Consider the following 24,599-nt stretch of genomic DNA (forward strand, 5'->3'; position numbering starts at 1 on the left):
ATGAACCTGAGGATGGCCTGACTGCAGCAAAGCTGGCGCTTCAGTACCAGAATGCTCGTCGAGCAGCACCGCCGCGCTACACCAGTTCGGCGCCGCGACCTCCTCAACATTCTGCACCAGCTCGGCACAGCAGAGAGACTGGCCCTGATGCACGAGGTAACCTCAGCTCACCTACGAACCAGCCAGCATTAGGTAAGCCTCTTGTTTGCTATTATTGCCAGCAACCGGGACATAAAGCCTCTGTGTGTCCAGTACGGAGGGGCAAGCTCACTGGTGCCTGCTATGCACCTCGTTCGGAGAGTGAACTCTGCTCTAACAACGGTCTGAAGGAGCAGACACTGCGAACTGTGACTCTGAATGGCCAGCAGGTGACAGCACTGCTGGACAGTGGTAGCTTTGCCTCACTGGTGAGGAGGAGCTTGGTTCCTGTGAACTGTGTGGATTATCATCTGAAAACTGACATTGTCTGTGTCCATGGTGATACACACGCGTACCCGACAGCTGAAGTTACTCTGATAATTGATGAACAATCTTATCTGCTGACTGTTGCTGTGGTGGAGAACTTGCCTGTTGACCTTGTGCTTGGTACCGACTTCCCTGTACTTCTGAATCTTTTAAAGAAAACAGAATGTGATATGGGTGAGGTGAATGTGATTGATGTGGCTGATAAGGTTATATGCCCTGTGGTTACTCGGTCACAAGCTAAGATGGGTCTTGAACCTCTGCCAGACTTGGACGACAGTGTGTTTGAAGGGGGCACCAAAGGTTTTCGAAAATCAAGGCGTCAAAGGCAATTTGAGAAACAACTGGGGTTGAGCAAACAGGATGCCGAGAGTCTAAATGTGGGTGACTTGTGGAAGGTACCTGAAAATATTGCAGAGTTACAGAGGCAGGATGTAACTTTAAAACCCTGTTTTCAAAAGATCGGTACTAAAGAAAATGCAAATGCCAATGTCACGGGTAAAGAGCAGTTCCTTATGGTGGGTGACGTGTTGCATGTCTGTACCAATGATCAGAAACGAATGGTTGTCCCTGCATCTTGCCGACAGTTGGTCATGCACCTCGCACACACACTCCCATGGGCGGGGCATTTTGGGCGCCATAAGACTTATTTGCGTGTGAGTTCTCGTTTTTACTGGCCCGGCATGTATAACGACATTCACACATACTGCGCTACATGCCCTACATGTCAAAAGACTGCACCAACACGCAAATCGGACAGGGCTTTCCTTCATCCACTCCCAGTCATTACCACTCCATTCCGCAGGATAGCAATGGACATTGTTGGGCCGTTGGTCAAGAGCGGGCGAGGCCATCAGTACATCCTCGTAGTCTGTGACTACGCCACTCGGTACCCTGAGGCCTTCCCATTGCACACCATCACTGCTCCTGCTGTTCTCCGTGCCTTGGTTCAGTTCTTCTCCAGAGTCGGGATCCCAGACGAAATCCTCACGGATCAGGGAACTAATTTCACTTCTCGGCTGTTGCAGATGTTCCACAAGCAGCTGGGGATCACGGCCTTGCGAACGACACCGTATCATCCACAAACCGATGGTCTGGTAGAACGGTTCAACCAGACACTGAAAAGGATGCTGCAGAAGTTCGTGAGTGACACTGGAAGAGACTGGGACAGATGGCTGCCCTTTCTCCTCTTCGCGTATCGAGAAGTGCCACAGGCTTCGACTGGATTTTCACCCTTCGAGCTCCTGTACGGTTGGGATGTGCAAGGACCATTGGACTTGTTGAACAAAGCATGGACTGCAGAAGAACCGAGGTCCAGCGAGCGGGGGATTGTCCAGTACGTGCTGCAGATGAGGGAGCGCTTATCCAGGTACCGGGATGAAGCTAAGGAGAACCTGAAAGAAGCCCAGAAGAAGCAGAAGACCTGGTATGATCAGCAGGCCAGACAAAGAGAGTTCCAGCCTGGCCAAAAAGTCCTGCTTCTGCTTCCGTCCTCCAGCAGCAAGTTGTTGGCCAAGTGGCAGGGCCCGTACACCATCACCAGACGGATGGGGCCGGTTACTTATGAGGTGCAACAACCGGACAAGAAAAAGTCTAAGCAGATTTACCATGTGAACCTCTTGAAGGAGTGGAAGGAGGTTCTGCGGGATACGCTGGATGCGGCATTGCTGGTGAGGAAGGTGGAAGAGGAAGAGGAGGACCCCGGTGTTCCTGTAGTGACCGAAGCCTCAGAACCTCTTGTGACCCATCTTCCAGCCAACCAGACTGCTGACCTTTTGAAGGTGTTCCAGGAGATGCCTGCACTCTTCAAAACAGAACCTGGCAGAACCACCCTCACCGAGCATGTGATCAGGCTGAAGGACCGCACTCCCATTCGCCAATGTCCGTACCGTGTCCCTCAACAGCTTGTGGCGCAGCTCAGGAAGGAGGTGGAATCGATGCTGGAACTTGGAGTCATCGAGCCGTCAACTTCAGAGTGGTGTAGTCCAGTGGTCATCGTCTACAAGAAGGATGGGTCCCTGCGCATCTGTATTGACTTCCGCAAGCTCAATGCCATCTCGGAGTTTGATGCATACCCAATGCCCAGGGTGGATGACCTCCTGGACCGGATTGGCTCAGCTTCATTCATCACCACTCTGGATCTGTGCAAAGGTTATTGGCAGGTACCACTGGAGGCTTCCAGTCGGCCCTACACAGCCTTTCGCACACCTGCAGGACTGTTCCAGTTTACGGTGATGCCATTTGGACTGCATGGAGCTCCAGCAACCTTCCAGCGCCTGATGGACAAAGTGCTTCAGGGCTGCGAAGCTTTCAGTGCAGCTTACATCGACGATGTGGTGATTTTCAGTGGCACATGGGAGGAGCACATTCAACACCTAAGACATGTCCTGAAGAAGATACAAGCGGCTGGGCTGACCCTGAATGTGGCCAAATGTGCGTGGGCCCGCCATGAGACTCGGTACCTTGGCTATCAGCTGGGAAAAGGAGAGGTACGACCTCAAGTGGATAAGGTGGAAGCTATCCAGAAGTGTCCTCGTCCTCGAACCAAGAAGGAGGTGCGATCCTTCCTGGGCCTGGCTGGATGGTATCGACGGTTTGTCCCACAATTCGCCACAATTGCAGCACCGCTCACTGCACTCACCACGAAGGATCAGAAGAATCCTGTGACCTGGACCGAGGAGTGTGAAATGGCTTTCAGCACTCTGAAAACGCTCCTCTGTTCCTCTCCAGTGTTGCGCAGCCCAGACTTCAACCGCCGGTTCCTGGTGCAAGTGGATGCCTCGGAAGTGGGCCTTGGGGCTGTCCTTGCCCAGGGGGAGCAAGGAGCTGAGCAGCCTGTCCTGTACCTGAGCCGCAAGTTACTTCCCCGAGAGTCCAGATACTCGGTTGTGGAGAAGGAAGGACTTGCAATAAAGTGGGCCCTGGAGAGCCTGAGGTACTACCTACTTGGCAGGGAGTTTGATCTGGAGACGGATCACCGGGCCCTCACCTGGATCAACTCGATGAAGGACCACAATAGTCGACTGACACGTTGGTACCTTTCACTGCAGCCATTCAAGTTTGTGATACGGCACCGATCGGGAAGGAGTAACCTGGTCGCAGATTATCTGTCCAGGTTGCCAAAACTTTGTCAACCTCCGGGAGGAAGGGGATGATGTGACGGAGTCACTCTGACGGTGGCCGCGGCGCAGCGCTGGAGCTCATTAAAACACACATTACACTCACCTGTGTCTTTTCTCCGTTTGTCGGCTCCGTTCCCCGCATAGTTGGACATTGTTATTCACCGCAGTAGTCGTGGGTGCACACTCGACCGCTGCCAAATCATCCTCCTGCCATAATCTATCACCCTGCAAACTTTTTCACCAGTATTCATGTCCCATTCACGTCCTCCCACAGCCAAACCGAGCGCCGAGTTCACTTCCTGTTTATAGCCGTCAGATGGGGAAACCCGGAAGTGACGTCATGATGACGTCACTGAAAGGTGCAAAGTTCGGCATGAAAATAATTTATTTTTGTTTCGGACCTATTTTGAGATGCAGTGGTTCGACTGTTTGTTTCTGTATATTTCTGAACAAATTACCATTAATTTATTATGGGGATTTATTATGTTTTGTGGAAGAAAACTGTGATTCCCTTGTTAATTCCCTGAGGGGAGGGGCCTGTGGTGTTAAAAGGAGGCCCACCTCCACCTGTGAAGAGAGTGAGAGTCAGACTTCCCTCTGACTGAGAGAGAGTGGGAGCCTGCCAGTGTTGGTTTTGCGTTGTTACAGTGGAGGTGACAGAAAGCCAGTGAACTTTGTAAGAATTTTCTTTTTCCTTCCTATTCTTTTCTGTAAATAGTTTTTGGAGCTCCTTGTTTTTTCTGCACTTTGGGATTACGTTTGGTGAAATAAATCAACTCAACATCATCATCACCTTTGGCTGTGCCATCATTTCAACAACAGACAAGGATCCGCATCACAATGTATGTAACAGAGTTGAAAGGTTGAGCTTGACGATGTCAATCTGATGATAAAACAATTAAATATCACAAAGAAAGTATGCTAACACTTTCCTCTCTTAACAGAATGTGCGGGAAAATGATGAGAGATGTCACTTTCTGGATGCTGAAGAACTTGGGCTGAACCATTATTTTGAAAAGGGGGAGGGTTGATATGGTGTTACGGGGTTGAACAAAACTGAGGGACATGGTTAAATATAGCCATTGTATAAATTTTTTATGTATTTTTCTTATATGTCTTCAATTTAGGTAATCATAGACAGGAAAATTATTATATTAGCAAAAAAAAAATATAGTTACTGGATATTTTTATTTGGTTTATATTCAATGAAAAAGTAACTTTGGTAAGTGGGGACATGTACATTTGGCAGACCTCTGGGCCTCGACAAGTCATAAAATTTTTCTAAACATAATTTTAAAAATATATTTGTGTGCTATAATGCAAATACACATGGATCCTTCAATTTCTTGATTTAAAATGCCTTTTGTGATTCACTTTATATGAAAATCTTTGAGGTAAAAGCGTGGGACACCAAAGTGCACTGAATTCAGAGAATCACCCACCTAGATATCACAGCTGGTCTGAAAATAGCTCCTAATGCCCCAAGAGCAGCCGAGTGAACCTGCAGGGGACAGACATGCTTGTTTCTCTATTGCTATCCTGGAGCTGAAGATGGATGGATGGATGATGGATGGATGGATAGATAGATTTGCATTGGTTATTACTTGTCGCGAATGCTTTCATTGAAGTGGAGCTGAACTCCGTCTTGTTTAGATGACAGCGCTTCAATAGAAAACTTTCTAAAATGGCAGAAACACAGAAATCATCATGGTTTTAATGTTGAGCCATGAGTCGGCTGTTTGTTTTTTTACAGAAACCACAGAGAACAACATATAAACACTGCAAACAATGGCGAGTGCAAAGACGACGTTGACTTGTTTTTACGGGTGACTCTGAGCTGTAAGACTCTAAAGTCCCAGTAGAATGTGGATGAATTGTAATGAAAATGAACACGTGCACATGTGCAGTAGCACGTTCCCCCCTGTTTAAGAGAAGATGGGAGTCTTCAACAAAGTGGCATTTTCAGTGGTTCTCAGCGACAATGTTTTGTAAATGAAGACTCAAAAGTCAGAAGTTTTGCGTCGCTGTGTAAATGTCTCAAAAAGTCTCTTTCACATGCATGAACAGGCAGCCTTATATTCTGTTCATCTAAATCGCTGGTTGAAAAACTCTTGGTACGATAAACTGAAATGTTTTTGAGCTTTCTTGGTTCCTCTCCAGTTCAAAAAAGTTTGAGTTAGACTTAGCAAAGCTCGTCTTCAAAAGATGAGCAGCTGAGAGAGAGAAACTGGTATGAAAGAGACAGACAACAGACACAGACCGTAAACAGAATTAACAAATGACAGCTACGGAACAGGCGAAGAAGACAGCCTGAGTGGGATGGAGACAGAAAGAGGAAGATTATTTGTGTTGTGCTGTATAATGTGAGCTGATCTGCTGTGGTTGCAAGATGTCACATCTTAGTCTTCCTCAGAAAGCCTTATGGAACAGTGAAAGCTTGGTTAGAGAAAATCTATTTGCTGTTGCAGGATTTTGCCCAGGATGCAATATTACATTTCATTTGGTGCACGGAAATGGATGAAACATAACAAAAGCAAAATAAATAGGCTTTTGGACCGGATTATTTTGCCTCTTATCAGTTGTTACATTTGAATAGTGCCTGTTTATGCCCCCTGAAGGCAAGAAAATGTTCTGCATAATTGTTGCTCTGCACAACACCAGGGAAACAACGAGAAATAATACACACAAAAAGTCCCTGTCTTGGAGCATGCATTTGTTAAATTGAAATGCATTCTTCCATTAATTCACATATTGATCGGTTTGCAAAAAAAGGGAATAAATTACTCATTGAATTCAGACTTTTGCTCATAATAGGAATCGTTCATCAGCCACTTCTCTCCCTCTGGGCCTGTGTTACAGTGAACTCACGGCTCTCACTGAGGAATTAAAAAGTGATTCTCCCCACCTCCGCTCCCAGCAGTTATCAGTTATCGTTAAGCGATATATTTCTTGCCACGATGCCATTGGTTATGCCAATAAATTCACCTTGGTATGTTTCCGCTCTGCATTACACAGGAAACACAGGGTTAGGGAGAATGCAAGATGTGATCAGTGTGGTAAAATAACTGGAAAAAATAAAACAAGCGGGAGGATTCACGAGTCGGGCTTTTGATTGGAGATTTAAAGCTCAGCATCCGCCTCCGGTTGTGTCAGACGAGTCATTCCACAAGTCAAACCCCTGGCTTATTGAAACAAGCTTTTAAATATGCTATAAGTTAGTTACAGATTCTTCAGAAGCTGCCGCGGCTCTGCACACGGGTTTGATGGGCCACTCGAGACAATACCGAGGGAGGCACGAGGCGGGGAGAGTGGAGGGGGGGTGACAGGATATGGACAGAGAGAGGAACAATAGATTTTCTGATGATATGAGTCCCGGAGCTCGAGGAGCTTCAGCAGATTAATTGATAGTGAAATAATGAGAGCTTTTAACCACTCTGTCTCACAAGAGAACTATCTTTCTGCTAGTTTTTTCTCTCTCATCTTTGTTTCCCCATCCTCTGCCAAATACTGCACTTCCTCATGATGTGTGCTCTGCAATTAGCAGCTGAGAAACTCGACTTTATGAGAGACAGAAACATTAAAGCATTCTACCCACAGGAAAGATAAAATACTTAATTGGATATATCAAGCTTCCCTCATACAATTCAGTGGAATCGTAGAAGAAAGACAGAAACAGAGGAATGGAATGATAAGAACTGTGCAGCATTGTACAGCATGTTCCATCTGATAATAGTTTTCTTTTTTTGTTGTTTTCTCAAAGCAATATTTTTCTATCGCGTCTCAGAAAAAAAGGATAAAGGTGAATGGAATTCAACTTTTTCAGAGCTTGAGCGGCTTTACGTTGTCAATCACATTCACCCTTTAGCACACACATTCACACAGTAGTCGCCATGCAAGACACTCCGTTCATCCTCGCGTGCTTTCAGTTCCTCCGAGCACCATTAGGCCTTCAGAGAAATATCAGGATTTGTTCTGACCTTTGCTTTCAATGCAGCATCGGGTCTTGTAACTACTTGCAGGAATTTGAGCAGAAGGTGTTTTTAAAACATGCTGAAAAACCGAGCACAGGTTTCCTGTGGATGTAGTTTGGATCAGATCCTTCTGTCTCCCTCTGTCAGCCCAGACAGACTTGATAGCGTTAAGATGGGGGTCTTAGTGACGGGCCGCGCTGTCACTTCCATGACATCTTCTTCTTCTCCTCAGTGAAGTCGGGTCTTATAATGCACTGGCTGTATGCTTGGGGTTGTTTTCCTCAACTGCAGGATCATTTCTGAGCCAGTAAGTTACCTTCTGGGTGTTTTTACATCACCGTAAAACTTTTGCACAACACTGCGTGATAGAGGGAAAAAAAAATACTGCTGAACTTATGACTTTTTTTTTTTGTAGTCCTTGTTGAACAGGCTTTCCAAAATACAATTTTCTGGGTGGGTTTGAGCCAGCTAGTAATGAGTCACAGCATTATCAAAGCACCCAGAATGGATACCATGTCAAGAGTTCCCAGGATTGTCAGAATCACTCCCTGGAAGGATGGCCGGCTCAGCACCTCCCTCTCACAGGATAATCTTCTCAGGGGTTCAGGTTCTGCCAAACAGCTGAGATGAACAAGGAAGACCATTTTTTAAAATGCCGTATTCACAGAGAGCTGCTCACGAGCCCTTCATCTTTCCTATGGAGATCAGTATCAACAGAAAATATTCCGTCTGTTGGCTGTTATTTGAGGAAAAAAAATTTTTCCCAACCCCTTCAGGGGGAGATCCCACACGGATCTGGGTACGTCTACTCCATACTGAATACAGATGTTTCTATATACTGGTGTCCTTTTGACCTTTTTGATCAGTTTTCTTTTTTTCTCTCTACCTGTTGATAATTTTTGTTACTCATGTTGTAACCTCGGCACTGTGGGAACGAACATTCCTGCCTCGCTGTGTGCTTCCTCCACCACTTGGCCAACATTCACACTGCTGCACCTTGGACTTTGGATCTTGAAGGGAATTGCATAGGTTTCCATTGTGATGCACGAAAAGTGACATAAGTTCTTGATTTAGAACTGAAAATATATATATTTTTAAAGGTGTTTTGTCTGATTTGTGGGTGAAATAGCTTGGATCATGTTGGATTCATTTCATACCTCCCAGCAATAAAAACATCTCAGCAGAGACGGAGGTTTATCCTCCAAAGAGGGGGATATATACCCTACACTCCAATCCCCTTAGTGAATCTCTCCCTGCCTATATCCATGGGAAGATTTCAGAGGCTGTACTGGTAGGAAAAAAAAAAAAACACACACACACACACACGCAACACAAAATTGCAACACAGACATGTGAGCTTTTCATTTTGACATGACCGCAGTATTTGTGCAATTCTTCCCCGGAAAGCACTTAAAATACAGACAGCGAACGGTTTGTCATCATCAGTGTATGTTGATAGTCATAAACCGAAGTAGTGGGAAACATAAAATGTTGATGTCATGGTAACTGAGCGTCAGAGCATCATCAAAGTGAGTACAAATCATTCCGAGGAGGACACGCACAAACCGAGCATTATGCTAAGCCTTCAAATAACTGTGTCTTTCTCCTTCAAGCCTTAAATCTACCCTCTTGGGGAAAAAAAAAAAAGATGCAAGAATATAAATATAAATAAACATGTTCCGAAGCAACGGACTGGACTGTCTTCATGCTGATAATCAAACCTCGCACTGAGTCCATCACTCTCAAAGGAAGAATTGTGATCTAATTGACTTGTATTGTTCCATAAATGACAGAAAATAATCTACAGCTGGCATCACCATCAATATTCATGCCTATACAGTAAATCAAAACACCTCTGAAAAACATCTCAATGAGCTTAATGTTGCTTACAATTGTGTCTATAGTGTTTTATTAGGGTTTAATTAAAGAGATCACTTAAGGATATTTCAGTTCCCACTTCAAAAGACATTGTATTTCAAGTGTGTTCAATAACAGATAAAGTTTCATTGAGGTTTCGTTCTTAAAACAATGTTCTGTATGGTATCTTAAAGATTATCATGTTTTCATTTCCATTGGAATTACTCGCCAATGGCTGTCAAGTCTCCTCTTTATACTTCTAAACAATCTCAGTGACAGTGTTTCAGACATCATGCTCTTGTTTTTAACCACTGCATTCAATTCTTTCAGCCACTTGCAGTAGAGGAAAAGCTCATATAAGGCATCATAAGAATTGGCCTCATGTTTAGATTGTAGTAATTTCCCATCGCAATCGTGAAAATATAGGGATTTTCATCATGTATGCTCTTTAACTCAAGTTGAATTGAGGCTGTATTTGACCTCTGGATTAAAATGAGAGAAAAGACACCCCGATCTAAAGGCGATGAACATTTAATTAACAGTAAAATCTAGAAAAATGTCTGAGTAAAAATGAAACTTCCATTCTCCTAAAAATACCAAATGATGAAAAGAAAAAGGAAAATTCCTGTTGAGGGGATTAACAAACAAAATCCTTCATTGGGAGCAAATGCAGACATTCAGTGATGCAGAGGACAGACCATATGGTCACATTAGTCACTGGGAACTTTATTTCCAGCACATAACTTGCCAGAGACTAATTTACTTATATCCTCAATGACTTGCCAAGGTAACACCCATGAACTACCTAACCAAATAAACGATGGTGGCTGACACGAACAAATGAGGGCCTCATCACGCTGAAAGGGATGGAGACATTCATTAAGCACTGTGCTGGAGGAATCCGAGCAGCGGGACACCCAGCGCTGCGCCACAAAGACAGATGATCTCTGAGAGGCGGAGGGAACGCCAACTGTACCTGCAGCTTCTCCAAACTTTTCCTCCTCAACTTTGTGTATTTTGGCCAAACACAGGAAAAAACTGGGGTCTGAGGAGCGGCTGAATGATTGACAATGGTGGCTTTTTTTTTATTTTGTCCATGTATGAGGAGTTTTCTAAAGCAGTCAATTTGCACGCTGCACATTTGTGTGGCTTCAACAAACAAAGGGACACATTTGCAGAGAAACAATGGGCGCCGGTGGGGTGCAGTCTTACTGGACAAATTCTCATATAATTGGAGATGGCCTGTGTAATTTTTCATCCACTGAATGTTGGTGCAAAAAAAAAAAAAAAAAAAAAAAAAAACAATATTACAGCTGCTTTTCCATGTAGAAAAGGATTTCCTTTTATTCGCCTCACTATTTGACCTCATGCACAAATAATGATTACAAAGCACGGGCAGAGAGAAATGCGTGCACGTGTGGGTTTTCATCAAACTTTAAAGGTTTGGATATATTCATGAATACCAGATTTTTCTTTTTTGCAGCAGCAGCAGCAGCAGCAGCAGCAACATGTGCAAAGCATATGCGAAACCTCTGTTTGGCTGCACACTCCGATGTGTTTATCACTTTCACAAGGGGAGAAGGTGTGTATAAGCAGCATAAATTAATTTAATTGTTGTTGTGCATTAAGTTTTGAGGCGCTGTTGCAGTACGGAAGAGGTGAAGAAACAGAAACCCCCCTGGTTAAAACAGCTTTTCTAAATTTAGCCGAGCCTCTCCAGCATCACCCTGCACATGTGTACCTTTGTCAGTAAAACTCGTCTCTGCTCGTTGTTTACATGGTTTTCATTCCAGATGCTTTTTGCTCTTGTATCTCCTCGCCTGTGGTTGTAGAACAGAAGGCCATTTCTGAAGAGACGTGCTACTTCAGATTCTCTCTCTTTGGATTAAACATCATTTCTATATTTTTTGAAAACTTGACACGTGGGTGTGTCCCTGCTGCCTATCATGGCATTTCAGGGGTGAATTCATGCTAATTGATGATAATTAAGGTCATGTGAGCATGCTTCACATTCACAAGTGATCTGTATTCAAAGACAAAATGCATGAATGTGACTGACAACAGATGCCTCTTAACATTTGATGGATTTTGTTTTTAATGTCTCTAATTTGCAGTTAAGATCGCTGATGTATGAATGTGTTTGTGAATGACGGTTTGGGTTTATAACCTCGTGCCAACTTTGCTCTGTTCCGTCCCGTGTTGAAAATGAACTATTGTTTGTTGCTGAACACAACATCACAATTCAATTTGCGCTCGGTGGATTGTCTCTTTGTTGGCACTGGTAATGAATCAAACACTGCCGTGAAGCCTGATCTTCTGAAACTGTGAGGAACATGCATTTGCGGGATGAGCAGCAGAGCCTTGTATTTGGGTTCCACCCACCAAAACATTTGGAAAATCTTCAATTCCAATGCCAAACAGACTTCTTTACTTTTCGCAAATGATGTGCAGTGCTGCCTTGAAAAATGCTCATTGGCCAAAAGTTAAACAATAAAACAAGCGAACTGATGGAACTGAAGGTTATTTTGTCATAACTCCATCCTGACGGCATTTCCAGAGCTTCATGCCTTCTTTATATCATCGATGCTCAGAATAAGAATCAGTTTTGCATCGTTGTAAGTATTAAACTACAGCATGAAGCAGAGTCTGGCTGCTGTTTACATGGGACAGTGAACTTATTATTAATAACCATACTGATCTCACATTTCCTTGAGACAGCAGGGAGTTCAGTTGAGACTTGTTTCCTGCCTTATTTTACCGGAGGAACACTACGTCTAGACCTGTGAGCACATCCAAAGGTCACTAATCAACCCTTTGTTGAAGCCATATAAGGTATAATGATGACAAGTTGCCCCAGCAGTGCAGTCGTGTCCTGTTTGTACTTTAGCTTCCACTGTGAGAAAACAAAAAAAAATAAATAAATAACAGTATTCATTTTGTGATTCGCTTTTCCAGTATTTACCAGATTAACTCAATGTTTCTGGGATGTCGTGTCAATACTATTCCAAGCCTTTCATGTCTCAGTTGTACCAGTCGTTTCTTTCCACACTTGTTAAGACAATGTCTAAACATATTATTTATAAGTTCCAACGCATCTTACTTTCCCAGGGGCATTGATATTTAATCACTGTTAGATTGTGCCAGTTTCGCCACATTACAGTAACCTTTTCAAAATGTAATGAGGCGCAACCTTTTCAGTTCTGATGAAGTAACAATAGAGAAACGGACACACACACACACACACACACACACACACAGCCAGTTGTACTCACCCTGAGAGTACGAGTGGACCGGAGAGGCAGCCCGGTCACTTCCAGCTGCGCCACGTCGTCTGCATGCGCGCTCAGCCCGTGGATGTACAGGACCGGCCCGGTGTGCACGACGTCGCTCCGAGGAACCAGGTTCAGGTCCCCGTCCACCAGGAAGCCCGGGTCCGACACGTCGAACGTCACGTCCTCGTTCCCCGCACAGTCGTCAAACTCAACTGGGAGACAAACAGAAGTGAAGCAACGTTTTTTATCATCACTCCGAAGAAATCACGAGTTAGAAGGGATGTGAAAGAAAATCTCCCGCACCGTGGAAGCACAGCCAGCGAGAGGAGAGGCTTCCCGAGCAGCGAAAAAATGAAACATGAAGGGCTGTCAAACAATTCATAAAAAATAAAAAAAGTAGAAAAAAGATACAAACAGATGCCCTGAAGATAAACAAATAACCTGAAGAAAGAGTGGGATGTTCAAAAAAAGCTTTGGGAGCGAGGCTACAATAAACATCAGCGATCGTAATACAGCTGCAATATTTAAGAGCCATTTCATAACGCCGCCTGCATTGTAAACTTAATATTGTGCCTGCCTTGCTGTTATTTATTCCTCTTGAACACGTAGTGGCATCGAGTGAAGCTGAAGGAGAGTTTAAAAAAAAAAAAATGGATTTAAGGTCGAGGAGAAGCGGAGTGTCACCTCTGAGTTATGTGCATGTGTCTCGTGCACATATGGGCTCGTCTTGTCTGACTGAGGGAGATACCGCCAAGGACTCCAGCGAGCTTTATCCCTTCTGATCATGTTCATCCTCTCTTTATCTCCCTCACACACTCCCCCCGGTGTTGCGACATGATCCCCATGTCCTCCCCCATCCTCAGCCCTGACAGGCCTCCCCTCCCTCGTACTTCACCTCCTCTTTACCTTGGCCTCCCGCGACGATTCCCGCTGTGAAGCGGGGAGCCGAAGAAAGGCTCCCACAGGAAGTCTGCATGCGCGGATGTGTACACATGTTGCTGATTAAAGAAAGGCAGGTAGAACAGGACTCGGGTGGCGCCGCGCAACTCTCAGCACGCATCTGCAACTGGAGGAGAATCTCCAGTTTCCAGCTCCAGACATATGGTGGCTTATATAAGCCTTCATTATCCCTTTTATTGAGATTCTGTTTGAGATGTGGAGTTGCCCACAATTAGGAAGACAAGATATTCCATATGGTTATCATTATTAAAAAAGCTATATGTACCAGACTCGTGTTTATCAGAATCGCTCTCAAAAAGCACTTGGAAAAATGTCGATGATAAAGTATGTTGTTTTTTGCTTTAATGAATAAACAAGGGAAAAGGCGCTGACGATAGGCTGTCAGGACAATGTCCTACACCATTCATCAATTATGAATGCAATGTTTAGCTTCACACACCACAAAAAAAAAAAACGGCAGAAGCTCGTGACGAGCAGAAGGAAGTCCTTCACCAAAGATCTGAAAGTCTCTCTTTTCTGTTTTCCCTCGTCTCAGATCTGTTCACACTGGGGATGGAGACGCTGTGTTTCAGAGATAGAAATAGGTTTAGATTTAGGCCCATATTTATCGGGTTTCTCAGAGCAGCTTGTGGATCAGTAGCATATCTCTGAAGATAAAGCAGGGCTTTCGCATGCTCAGTGCGAAAACTCCGCAGTTCCAAGATTCCTCAGCCGAAGCGGCTCATTAAAAGTTGTAACTAATATACTACAAGGCCTTGATGCCCATTAACAAGTTTGGTGTCATTAACGGCCATTCATATATAAGAAAGCATAATAAGGGATGTGTGGAATTCTACGATCCGCACAACCCCAGGGAAAGAGGATATTCTAACATCTAGACTTCACACATAAACACGCGGCAGCTTAGAAATCCAGCATCCAGAAACACTAACTGGTACAACAACTCAATATGCCAAAAATGCAACAATGAGACGTAACGAAACAAGTCATGGGAAGTCACATCAGCGATACAACTTTCTCATCTGTAAACATCAACGTCCGTGTCCTCACCGTTACTGACGTCTCTACGTACTGTTAGCTGCGCTCGTGTGTGTACTTTCATTACAGAAACAAGAAACGACAACAACTCGTGGCTCGTCATGCAAACAGGATTCAAGTTACAGACGAATCTTATACCCGAGTAATAATGAGAAGCGTTGCCAAGCATTCTCACCAGCATCGGCCTCTTTGTTTTTTGTGCTCAGTTATTTTTAATGCAAACTCAATACTTCCTGCTGCTTTAATTGGTGCAACATCAGAAAAGCTGCTTCTTTTCCAAAAGGTGCCACATAAAATACCAAAGATTTCTTTTTTTTTTTTTTTTTTTTCTTTTCGAGGACAGCGCTGACAGGGATCATTCATCAGAAATAGATCTCCAAAACAAGGCATTAAAGCATTTCTGACAGAGAATTTTAGTAGCAGGAAAACAAGACGGTGCAGCCACAGTGAGCTGTAAGATGAAGGGCTACAGGCGACAACTCTTCGCCAAGGTAACAAGCTTCTCTCTGTGCCATTGTGCAGAAAACAGCGTGAGAAGTGAGTTGTAGAGGAAAAGACCCTTGAAAATAATCATTAAAAAAAAAAAAAAAAAAAAAAATCACTGAGTTCTTTCCTAAAACACAGTTTTGAGCTGGATGCTTTCTAAACATACAAACCATACCAGCTGTATTTCTGACTGAAGAAAAGAGTTCAACTCTTAATCAATACAGAGTCACAAAATAACGTTTTACTATCAGGAGCTATTGAGTATGTTTCATAGTAGGTTAAATGTTTTGTGTGTCTCATGCAAGATTACTGTTATTCAATTTACAAATTACCTTCGGTACACACTTGGGCTTTGGCTGAAGTCGATCCCAGACAAGAATAGATAAGACACAAACACAGCATGTGACACTGGTTGAGTCTCAAGCAGGAGTGTCAAACATAAGGCCCATGGGCCAGAAGTGTCCCGCAAGAGGCTCCAATCCAGCCCAGGAAATTACCACAAATTGCAAAATAATGACCGACTTGTTATCAGCTTTATTTTGATAGAATACTGAACACAACACTATACTCTGGTAATGTTAATGTTAAAGACAGTAAGATACTTTGTCTGGAAGCCAGCATGCTAACCTCTGCAAAGTCTGCTAAATATAGAAGAGGATTTGTGGACACTTCACTTGCTTTTATATCAGGAGGTATTGTTCACACTGATTGTATATTGATATTATAGAAATGTTTCTGCTAGTTATGTGACAGACAAAATAAGAAAAATAAAGTTCCTCACAGCACTGTTTAGTCAGCCCTGCTCACTGGAGATGAAACTGGGCTGAGTGTGACTCCTCTGGTCTGAAGGGCTGCTCCCCTCAGACACAACCCGGAACGTAAACTCTGCTGGATTCACGCCAGCTGCTCTTCCCGCTCCGGCTAGCATTCAGACCTGGGTCCACTGCACATGATCCAAAACCTAAATCATCTTCAGGGGGATGTAAATCCCACTAAACTACCCATCCATCCCTGCACCTTCTATCCTTGAGCACTTCTGTCTCGTTTGCCAGTCCAAACTGTGGGTGATGACGGGACAAACCAACAAACGTGCACACTCTGATGGTTTCAAGTCATAAGTTTTCCTCTCAGTTAGGAGATAAGTCCAGTCCAAAGGTAAACCAGCACAGCTCCACCAAGGAAAGACCTGCAGCTTCCACTCATCACATTTCATGATAAACTGAAATAAAATGTAGCTGAAAACTGAAGCACCCTTTAAAAAGTCTGTAGTACACATATATTTTTGATGTTTTCATCTTTCTTCCCCGATACTACTTTACCACTTCAGCATTCGGAATGCAGAATGTGTATGAGAGTCTGACTCGTGAAATTTGATCTCATATTCGGAGCACCAACTGAAATTGGAAGGAGCCACGTTTAATACTGTCTGACTATAAAATCGATAGACTAAAGTCTATCAAAGCAATTTATTTCATACACTTAACCTCGGTGACTGTTTAGTCTGGCTTCCTTTGCCTCCTGCACTGCAGACATCTTAAAATCTTCCCTCTGGACGGAATCATTCTCTGCCATCTGGGCGAGCCGAACAAGAGTGGAAAGGAGAAGAAGGGAGAGTGAAATGAAAGTAGGAAAAAAAAAACTGATGGAAGTGGAGAGGCTACAATGGACAATGAAGAAGAGCTACAAAGTCACCGACCTACTCTCTGGGGAAACAAGGCTCCGTCTCAATACTCAACGCTCACTTCTAAGCCAAAGCATGAAAGATGTGTTCATTTCCATTCCCATTACAAGCCTCAGATTTATTTCAATAACATGGGCGCGCTCTTTAGAGCCTGCAAATTGCAGCGCCAAACAGTGTCAGTGGCATTTCAAAGGCAGCCAGAGAGTGTTTGATGGTATTCTAATGTTGTCAGGTTTTGGGGGATTTCAGAGGAGAGCATGGTGAGCTGCCGGCTTTGAAGTCAGGCGACAATGACAGAACGCAACTTTCCCTGCTCAGCAGCCACGCCACTTTCTCCCTGGCTCTGGGTCGGAATAACTGAGCACGACGTGGATTAGGGTCACCAAAATAAAATCCCTCACTGATGGCTCAAAAGGAGAAGCAGAGTACGGGGTGGGGAGCCCACTTTTTTTTTTTTTCCTGCAGTTTGATATTCAAGTTTCTTTCAGGGCAAAAACCTCCTGTGGAGCCTGTGAATGGCATGGCCATGTTCAGAGGGCTCAGTCACCAAGAGTCGAGGTTACTGATCATTTATTCCACCAACAACAGAAAAAAAACCCACCTCCGAGTCAAGAATTAGGCTTTTGGGAAGAAGATTAAATATACAACGCCCCTCAACGGATGATATAACTGAAGTCAAGAAGCTGACATTTTAGAAGTAATTTCAGAAGTCTTTGGTCCCTTGTCGACGAATTTGACACAACTTTGAGAAAAAACAGGAAGCCATCCATTCTAGGAAAACCTGGGAGTTTTGTAGTTAACTTCGTGCTGGGGTGTGATTTCCTATCAGCCTCCTCCTGTTAATCATTTTTAATGGGATAAAACGTACCTCCCCTGCATGGTGATTAAAGACACTTCACAATAAAAGCACATAAAAAAATGAAAAGGGAAAAAAAAGAAGTATTTTATGACTTGAGTAAAGCTGAGCAAACATTTCTGTCGAAAACTCACATAAACAGCTTGAAACACACTCATTCAGCACACCGTTCTCTCAGCAAGAAGTCATAAATATTGATATTTTCAGTAGAAAACTGAGAGCTCTTGCTGTATTTTGGGTGTCAGTTTATGGGGGAACAGTAAACAGACGTCGTCTTCAAATGCTGACGTGTAAACGTGAAATTAATTTGAAAGTACAAAATGGTAATTAAAGTAGTATCGCTCAACAAATGTCAAAAAAAAAACACATTTATAATGGTATTACAGTTTTATTACATTTGATTTAAATGCAATGCTCATTTATTACGCTAATTTCTCCTTCAAATAAGTGATTGTATTGGAGTTTTAAAGCTCAGTGTTTTGTGTTTGTAGCTTTTTTTCCTGAAGTGTATCTGTTTTCATCATGAACAGCACCCTGATGTGCTGCTTCCGACAATCAGAACAGTCCACAAAACATCATATAATGAGAGATTTCTCTGACTAATTATACGAGTAACCTAAAGAAAATGCATGATCTGACATGACTGCATTTGATAATGCTGCCAAAGCATTTAGACAGTGAAACTGAAATCATGATCCTTTCTAAACTTGGTTAATGTTGACGCCCAACATTATCCCAGAGTATTTACATTGGCTCCACTCTTTTGTCAGCTACATAAATTGGATTTCTTTCTTTTTTTTTCCTCTTTTTTTGGTCTTCTCCTCTCGTGTCAGGCTCTAAAGTTTCCCTTTGAGGTGTTTTGAAGACAATTTTCTGTCTTGTAACTAAATGTCAAGTCTCCATGATGTGAAAGATGAGAATCAGAGGAGTAATCTCAAAGGTGGCAGCATGGGTGTGTTTGAGCTGATAGCTGCCGTGTCGAACCAGACAGACGACGCGCAGCCTCATGAAAAGCCTCTGGAGAACACCATTCTCAAATAATCACCTGGCATTAGAGAGGTTGCTGCTTTTGAGAATGTATTTACACCCTGAATTGCATTTCACCCCAGAGTTTCTTATCAGAGAGTATTGTGGAAGACCCATTACTGGGATTCAATCTTAACAACACCTGCGCTTTTCATCGAGAAAGGATTTTGCCAACCTGGGGGGGGGGGGGGGGGGGGGGGGGGGATGACAAAATCCCTCATCTCGGATTTAGCAGATGATTAAGACCCCCCACTTCCACCTTTTTCTGTCACTCCAACCAATCCCATCGTGTCCGACCCAGTACTCCTACTCATCAGGAAAGGTTGAACAATGTGTCCCACAAACCACTTTCTTTTTTTTTCTCCCCCATCCCTCCCAGCAGGGTAAACATATCCATCACACTGCTGAATACAGGCACGGCGCGTGAGAGTGCATGTGCATGTACGAGCTTTATCCATATATGCTTGTTCTGGAGCCCTTGATCACGCTGTGATGTATGGTCCTGTCCAACGCAGTAGTAACTAAAGCCAATTAAAGTACAGTTACTTCTTGTTCCGAGGCGGCATCAAAGCGTCCTCATGTGGACCGTTAAAGGTCAGCCAGGCATACCAACTATCTGCTGCGGAGTTTTTATCTCCCCAACACATTTCACCTTACCTCTGATCGCCTTGTGCGACAGTGGAGGATCTACACGCTGCAGCTTATGGGCAACTGTCACTTTTATTAGAAACGTTAGAGCATATAAAGTTTCAAAACGTATGCAATGACATTCATAATGTAAAATTCTTCCAATGATATGGCATGATTTATTCAAAAAGTGTCTTGAAATCAATTGTTCTGCTCATGCACTATGCCGCCACGTGAACAAATCACGTTGCATTATTAAGTAGAATGATTGTCTTTTTTCAGAGTCAGTCTTCACCAATGAGAGCATGTTTCAGAATGATGTCTGTGAACTGTAGAGTTTGGACACACGTTCATCAATCAAGTGGACCAACGTCCATCCGTACACACACACACACACACACACACACACACACACACACACACACAGGAAGCCGTTCAGATGCTACTGCTGAGACATGACTGACGTCCTGACGCAGATCTGGTCTTCTCATTGATGTAACGCTTTCCCGAGCCGTTTGACCTGAATAATGTTGAGCCTAACCCTTATAAAACCTGGGCTAGGCCTTGTAAGGTAAAATCGGACCTTACACAAAGACAGAAACACAAGAACTCACATAAATGACTCTACAGAACAACTTTTCTTCTTGATCTGGCGGATGAAACTTGCTCAGGGTGCTGCCTTCCTGTTATTTACACAATGACTCAATGTGAGCGTTGACGCAACTCTTGCATCTTGCCAGCGGTGGGGAGGAGAGGAGGCAGGAAGAAACTGACAGAAGGACAACACTGAAAATGGTGAGTCCCACAAAACATCCACAGACTTTAACTTTCCAGTCGCTGGAACAAAATAACACTCTCGGCGTTGCGCTTGGTCACTCGGAGGACGCCAAATCCTGGTTAAATTACATCAAATCTGAATCTAATTTGAACTGCTCCCGATGGCAAGTTGGACTGTACAAAAATGTAATTGCTACCTCACAAAATTACACTTTCACAGAGGACAAAATGATGATTAATGAGAAAATATAGTTCTTTTTTTTTTTTTTTACTAACTCTGAATTTTGAAAAATTGAATAATCACATCCGGACAAAAATTGGGACAAAATAAGTGAGTAGCTCATGAAATTGTACCTTAAAAAAATAAAAGCAAAACTCAAGTCAAGGAATGTCTTGGACCTCAATAACAGGGCTCATTTTTTCACGTGGCCCTTTGGGGAAATTAGCTGCCCACTTCTGATTTAACCTCACAGTTCAGAGCGGAAATGAAGAACAGCACCAACAGAAAAGATAATTTCATGTCAACGTCCCTGAAACAGATGGAGAGAAAAGCACAATCTGAAAATATAATCCTCCATTTCAACAGCAAAATAGTGAAAGCAGGAAAGACTTGAATGCAGTCCAAAAATCAAACCTTGAGAAAAGCTGCCAATCTTTTTAACTTCGCGTAGCTGCATGTTCACTTCATTAATCAGTCTGAGCAACATCAATAACGACAATGGGATAATACAGCGAAAAAGCTGGCATCTCCGTCTTTAAAGAAAAACAACACAAAAAGCTTTTACATCTTCCCCAATGAAACTTAAATGCCACAACAGTTTAGTAGAACATAAATAGGCATAATTTCCATGAGACAATGTGGCATCGCCCCGTTCATCAAACACAAAAGTCTCCAGCGTGAGGGCAGGTTGGATCTAACAAAAAGCAGACGGACACTTGCATTGTTCTCGCCCAATACGCTATTGGAGAGAGGGTTAATTACAGTGCCACGTTCAAATTGCTCTTGTTTGCTTTGCAGAATAGCAGCTTTTTTTTTTTAAATCACCTTCGATGGCATTGTCTGTGCAAAGGCCACAGCTTTCATTTCAGAATTCTGAAAGGAAAGCTATTCAGGATAATTTGCACATTCAACTTTTGGTGCAAGCACAAAAAGTTTTTTTTTTTTTTTTTTTTTTTTTTTTTCCTCCTTGGGGGCCTCCAGTTTCTTTTTGGTGTCACTGTTTTTTCTCACGTTTTAAAAACAATCAAAGTCAAATTATATAGAATATTAAGATAATGTATTGTTCCAAATAATAGGGGAAAAAAAGGAAGAAAAAATTCACTGTCAGCTTTTATCAAACGTCTCCATTGTCAGTGATTTAGTTATTATTTTAAGCTATAAAAACATCTGTCAAAACAGAGAGGGAGCAGCGCTGTGCAGGAACGGCATTCTTAAAATTATTTACTTGAGGTTCAGAGATGTTGAATCACGGGCTTAGAAATGTGCGAAAGCTGATTATGATAAGCTGGCACTTACAAAATAGATCAGTCACAAACAGCTTGGTGGGGAAGTTAAAGTCATTCTCCAAGCGGTGCAGAGTTGAAGCTATCTGAGGCCACAGCAGCCCGGTTTGCTTCAGCGCTGCAGTCTCTCACCGTGCAGCCCAAGTTTGTTCATGCTCAGTGTACAAGGTCATTACTTCTGTTGTTAATGCGACCAGACGCTTGTCTTTAATGCTTTGGTAACATCATATGTTGCCTCACTGCAGTTAAGACAGTGGCTATGCTTGAACTGACTCAAACTTTTCAGAACAGACTATTAAATAATGAAAAATCAAGAGCACAGTCGATTTTCGCAGTGTTGATTGCTAATTTTCATTCATCTCTAAAGCCTGTACTAAATAATGTTCAAAAAAGATCATTAAGTACTTTTATGTTGAATTCCCTTCGATTCTCGGCTTGTAAAACAGTGTCAAATGTCTGATTACTCATCTCTGGGTGGCTGCGGCTCAGTCGGTAGAGCTCTCTGACTCATCCTCCTCATCCCGCCGGGGACGTAAGGCTGCAATAATACTTCACCACCCAACCATGGCCTGAGCTTCGCCCCATGATACACTCATCTCTCCGGCTCTTTCACCACAGCCCTCCTCCATGTGGGTTCTGGCCTGTTTCCCTCTCATGGTCACTTTGACTGTCCTGTCATTGCTCCTCCTCACGATGTGACCAAACCATCGTAGCCTAAGATTCGTCCTGGCCGTCTCCTCATGCAGGTACTCATTTCTGATCTTGCTTGGAAAGTATATATTGCAGATCTTACAGTGGCAGCTGTTATCAGCCTGACTGAAGGCACTTCTGCTTTTGTTGAGATGGGCCCTTGATGTCTTTATGGACACCGTTCTCATTACTTATAAGGCCTTATGATGTATGTGAAACCTTCAATACACTCCAGTCTCTCTCCACCGATGGTGATTTCGGCTGCTGATGGGGCATCAACCTCCATCACCTGGGTCTTTCTCCAGCTGACAGTTTGCTTCACAAAATCACTTAGCCAGTCATATTTCTTGTGGAGATGGTGATGGTTGGTCAATATGACGGACCGTCGGTAGAGCAGAGGTTGGAAAGTTATTGGTTCTATCCCTTACTTCATATATGAAAGTGTCCTTGAGCAAGACACTGAACAACATTATGTTTTGGATAGATTTTTACCATTGGGTGTGTGTGTGTGTGTGTGTGTGTGTGTGTGTGTGTGTGTGTGTGTGTGTGTGTGTGTGTGTGTGTGTGTGTGTTCTCGTATTTCTATCCTTGTTGGGGCCAAATGTCCCCACAAGGATAGCAAAACGTGGAACGACGTGCCTTGTGGGGACCTTTTTCCGGTCCTAAGTAGGAGAAACAGTGTTTTCTTGACCATGTTGTTGTTACTGAAAAAAGTAAAAGTGCAAAAACATTTCTTTAGGGTTAGGCTTTGTTGTGGTGTGGGTTAGGGTTAGGGTAAGGGTCAGGGTTAGGGGCTAGACATGAATGGGAGTCAATGGAAGGTCCCCACAAGGATAGAAATACGAGACTGTGCGTGTGTGTGTGTGTGTGTGTGTGTGTGTCTAATAATGCAAATTGCTTACGGGGCTGTTGAAGCTTTGAAAAACGAGTAAAGTTTGCAAAATGACTGAAATTCATTTACCATCCTGCACTTGAGGGTGTTTTGCTATTCTACAAGAACTAAAAATGCATATGTTTGCGTCCACTGCACTGACAGTCACTTTCCTTTCTGTGTGTGACGCATATGTTGCACAACTGACGACTCAAATCTCAATCACACTGCTGATCCTAAAACCATACACTTTGTGTTTTTACTGAATACACACAGTCGGCGGTTTCTCTGACACAATAATCACTCGCATTTACTTCAGTCATCTCTGTGTACAGAAGATTCTCATGTCCTTGCTTTCATGAACGTAAATTAGCAAAATTTAGGACTGATAAGTGAGTGAATGAGAAAGAGAGACTAAAGATGGTGCACTCGCTCACCCGCTCTGTGCACTCTTGCTTGGGGCAAAGGGTGATCCTCTGCTTGTTATCGACCTGAGTTACAGCCCATCCACCAGACCAGACCCGGGATTCCTGGACACTGTCAGGCTAACACGTACAGAGCCATGCAATTTGTACAGAATAATAAACTTCATACTGATCCTATACTACTTCATTTGAGTCTAATTTAAAGCGAACCAGAGGCCCTACTTGGCGTCATCCGTGCTCAGTCAGCACGATGGAAATTGAGTGATGGCAACAACACATCGCAACAGTTCGCCCAGTTATTGCTGTTCCAGCGCGGAAACTGCATCCCTCCTAACACTGTAGATGAACATTACTTATGCAGTTCATTTTACTGCTCAATGCAGTCTGCATGATTAGTCACATTCGCCCCTAAACACAGCCAAGCACCTTCATGCACGAACAGCGAGGGCCATTGGGAACAACTCGACAGAGAAACAGGAGCAGATGATAGTCGAAACAACTGACTTTATACCAGAAGATGATCTGCTGTACTAGACAAATGCACCCTGTACATGACTGTAAGGCAAATCTCTCTGCTGTTATCGAGGATAAAGAGAGGTTTTGTCAAGTAGTAAATGGAAAAATGGCAGTCGGGTCAACCGTCTGCAATACATCATGTAAATCAGGCTAATGGCAGCTGAGTGCTTACAACCATGAATGTAAAGGGTCAAAAGATGTCACCGCTTCAGAAGAAGATAAGGCCTGTGGGCCAAAACTGGTCGGGAAGAGACTACAATGAGAAATCGCCAGGTAAATTTTAACATTCCAAAGAAAACATTAAAAAAAAAAAACAACACTCAACACTGAAAGCTGAGCTGAGATGGCGCTGGTGCTGCCATGACAGCAAACTAAACTGAAAGCCTTGCTGTCTTGCTGTCAGTTCTAAATGTTTTTATGGCACTATTTTACTGGCCCGGCCCACTCGAGACGAAACTG

The 24,599-nt window shown here is 43.4% G+C and overlaps 1 protein-coding gene across 1 annotated transcript in view; it reads right to left on the minus strand.

Moving 5' to 3' along the window:
• The window catches only part of cdh13 (cadherin 13, H-cadherin (heart)), a 378,606-nt gene that overhangs the window by 229,934 nt on the left and 124,073 nt on the right, over positions 1-24,599 (minus strand). The window contains exon 3 of the mRNA XM_030095419.1: positions 12,685-12,896. Within this exon, the coding sequence (XP_029951279.1) occupies positions 12,685-12,896 (212 nt within the window). The remainder of the gene's footprint in view (positions 1-12,684; positions 12,897-24,599) is intronic.

This window comes from Salarias fasciatus, chromosome 7 (genome assembly GCF_902148845.1).
Source record: "Salarias fasciatus chromosome 7, fSalaFa1.1, whole genome shotgun sequence".
NCBI lineage: Eukaryota > Metazoa > Chordata > Actinopteri > Blenniiformes > Blenniidae > Salarias > Salarias fasciatus.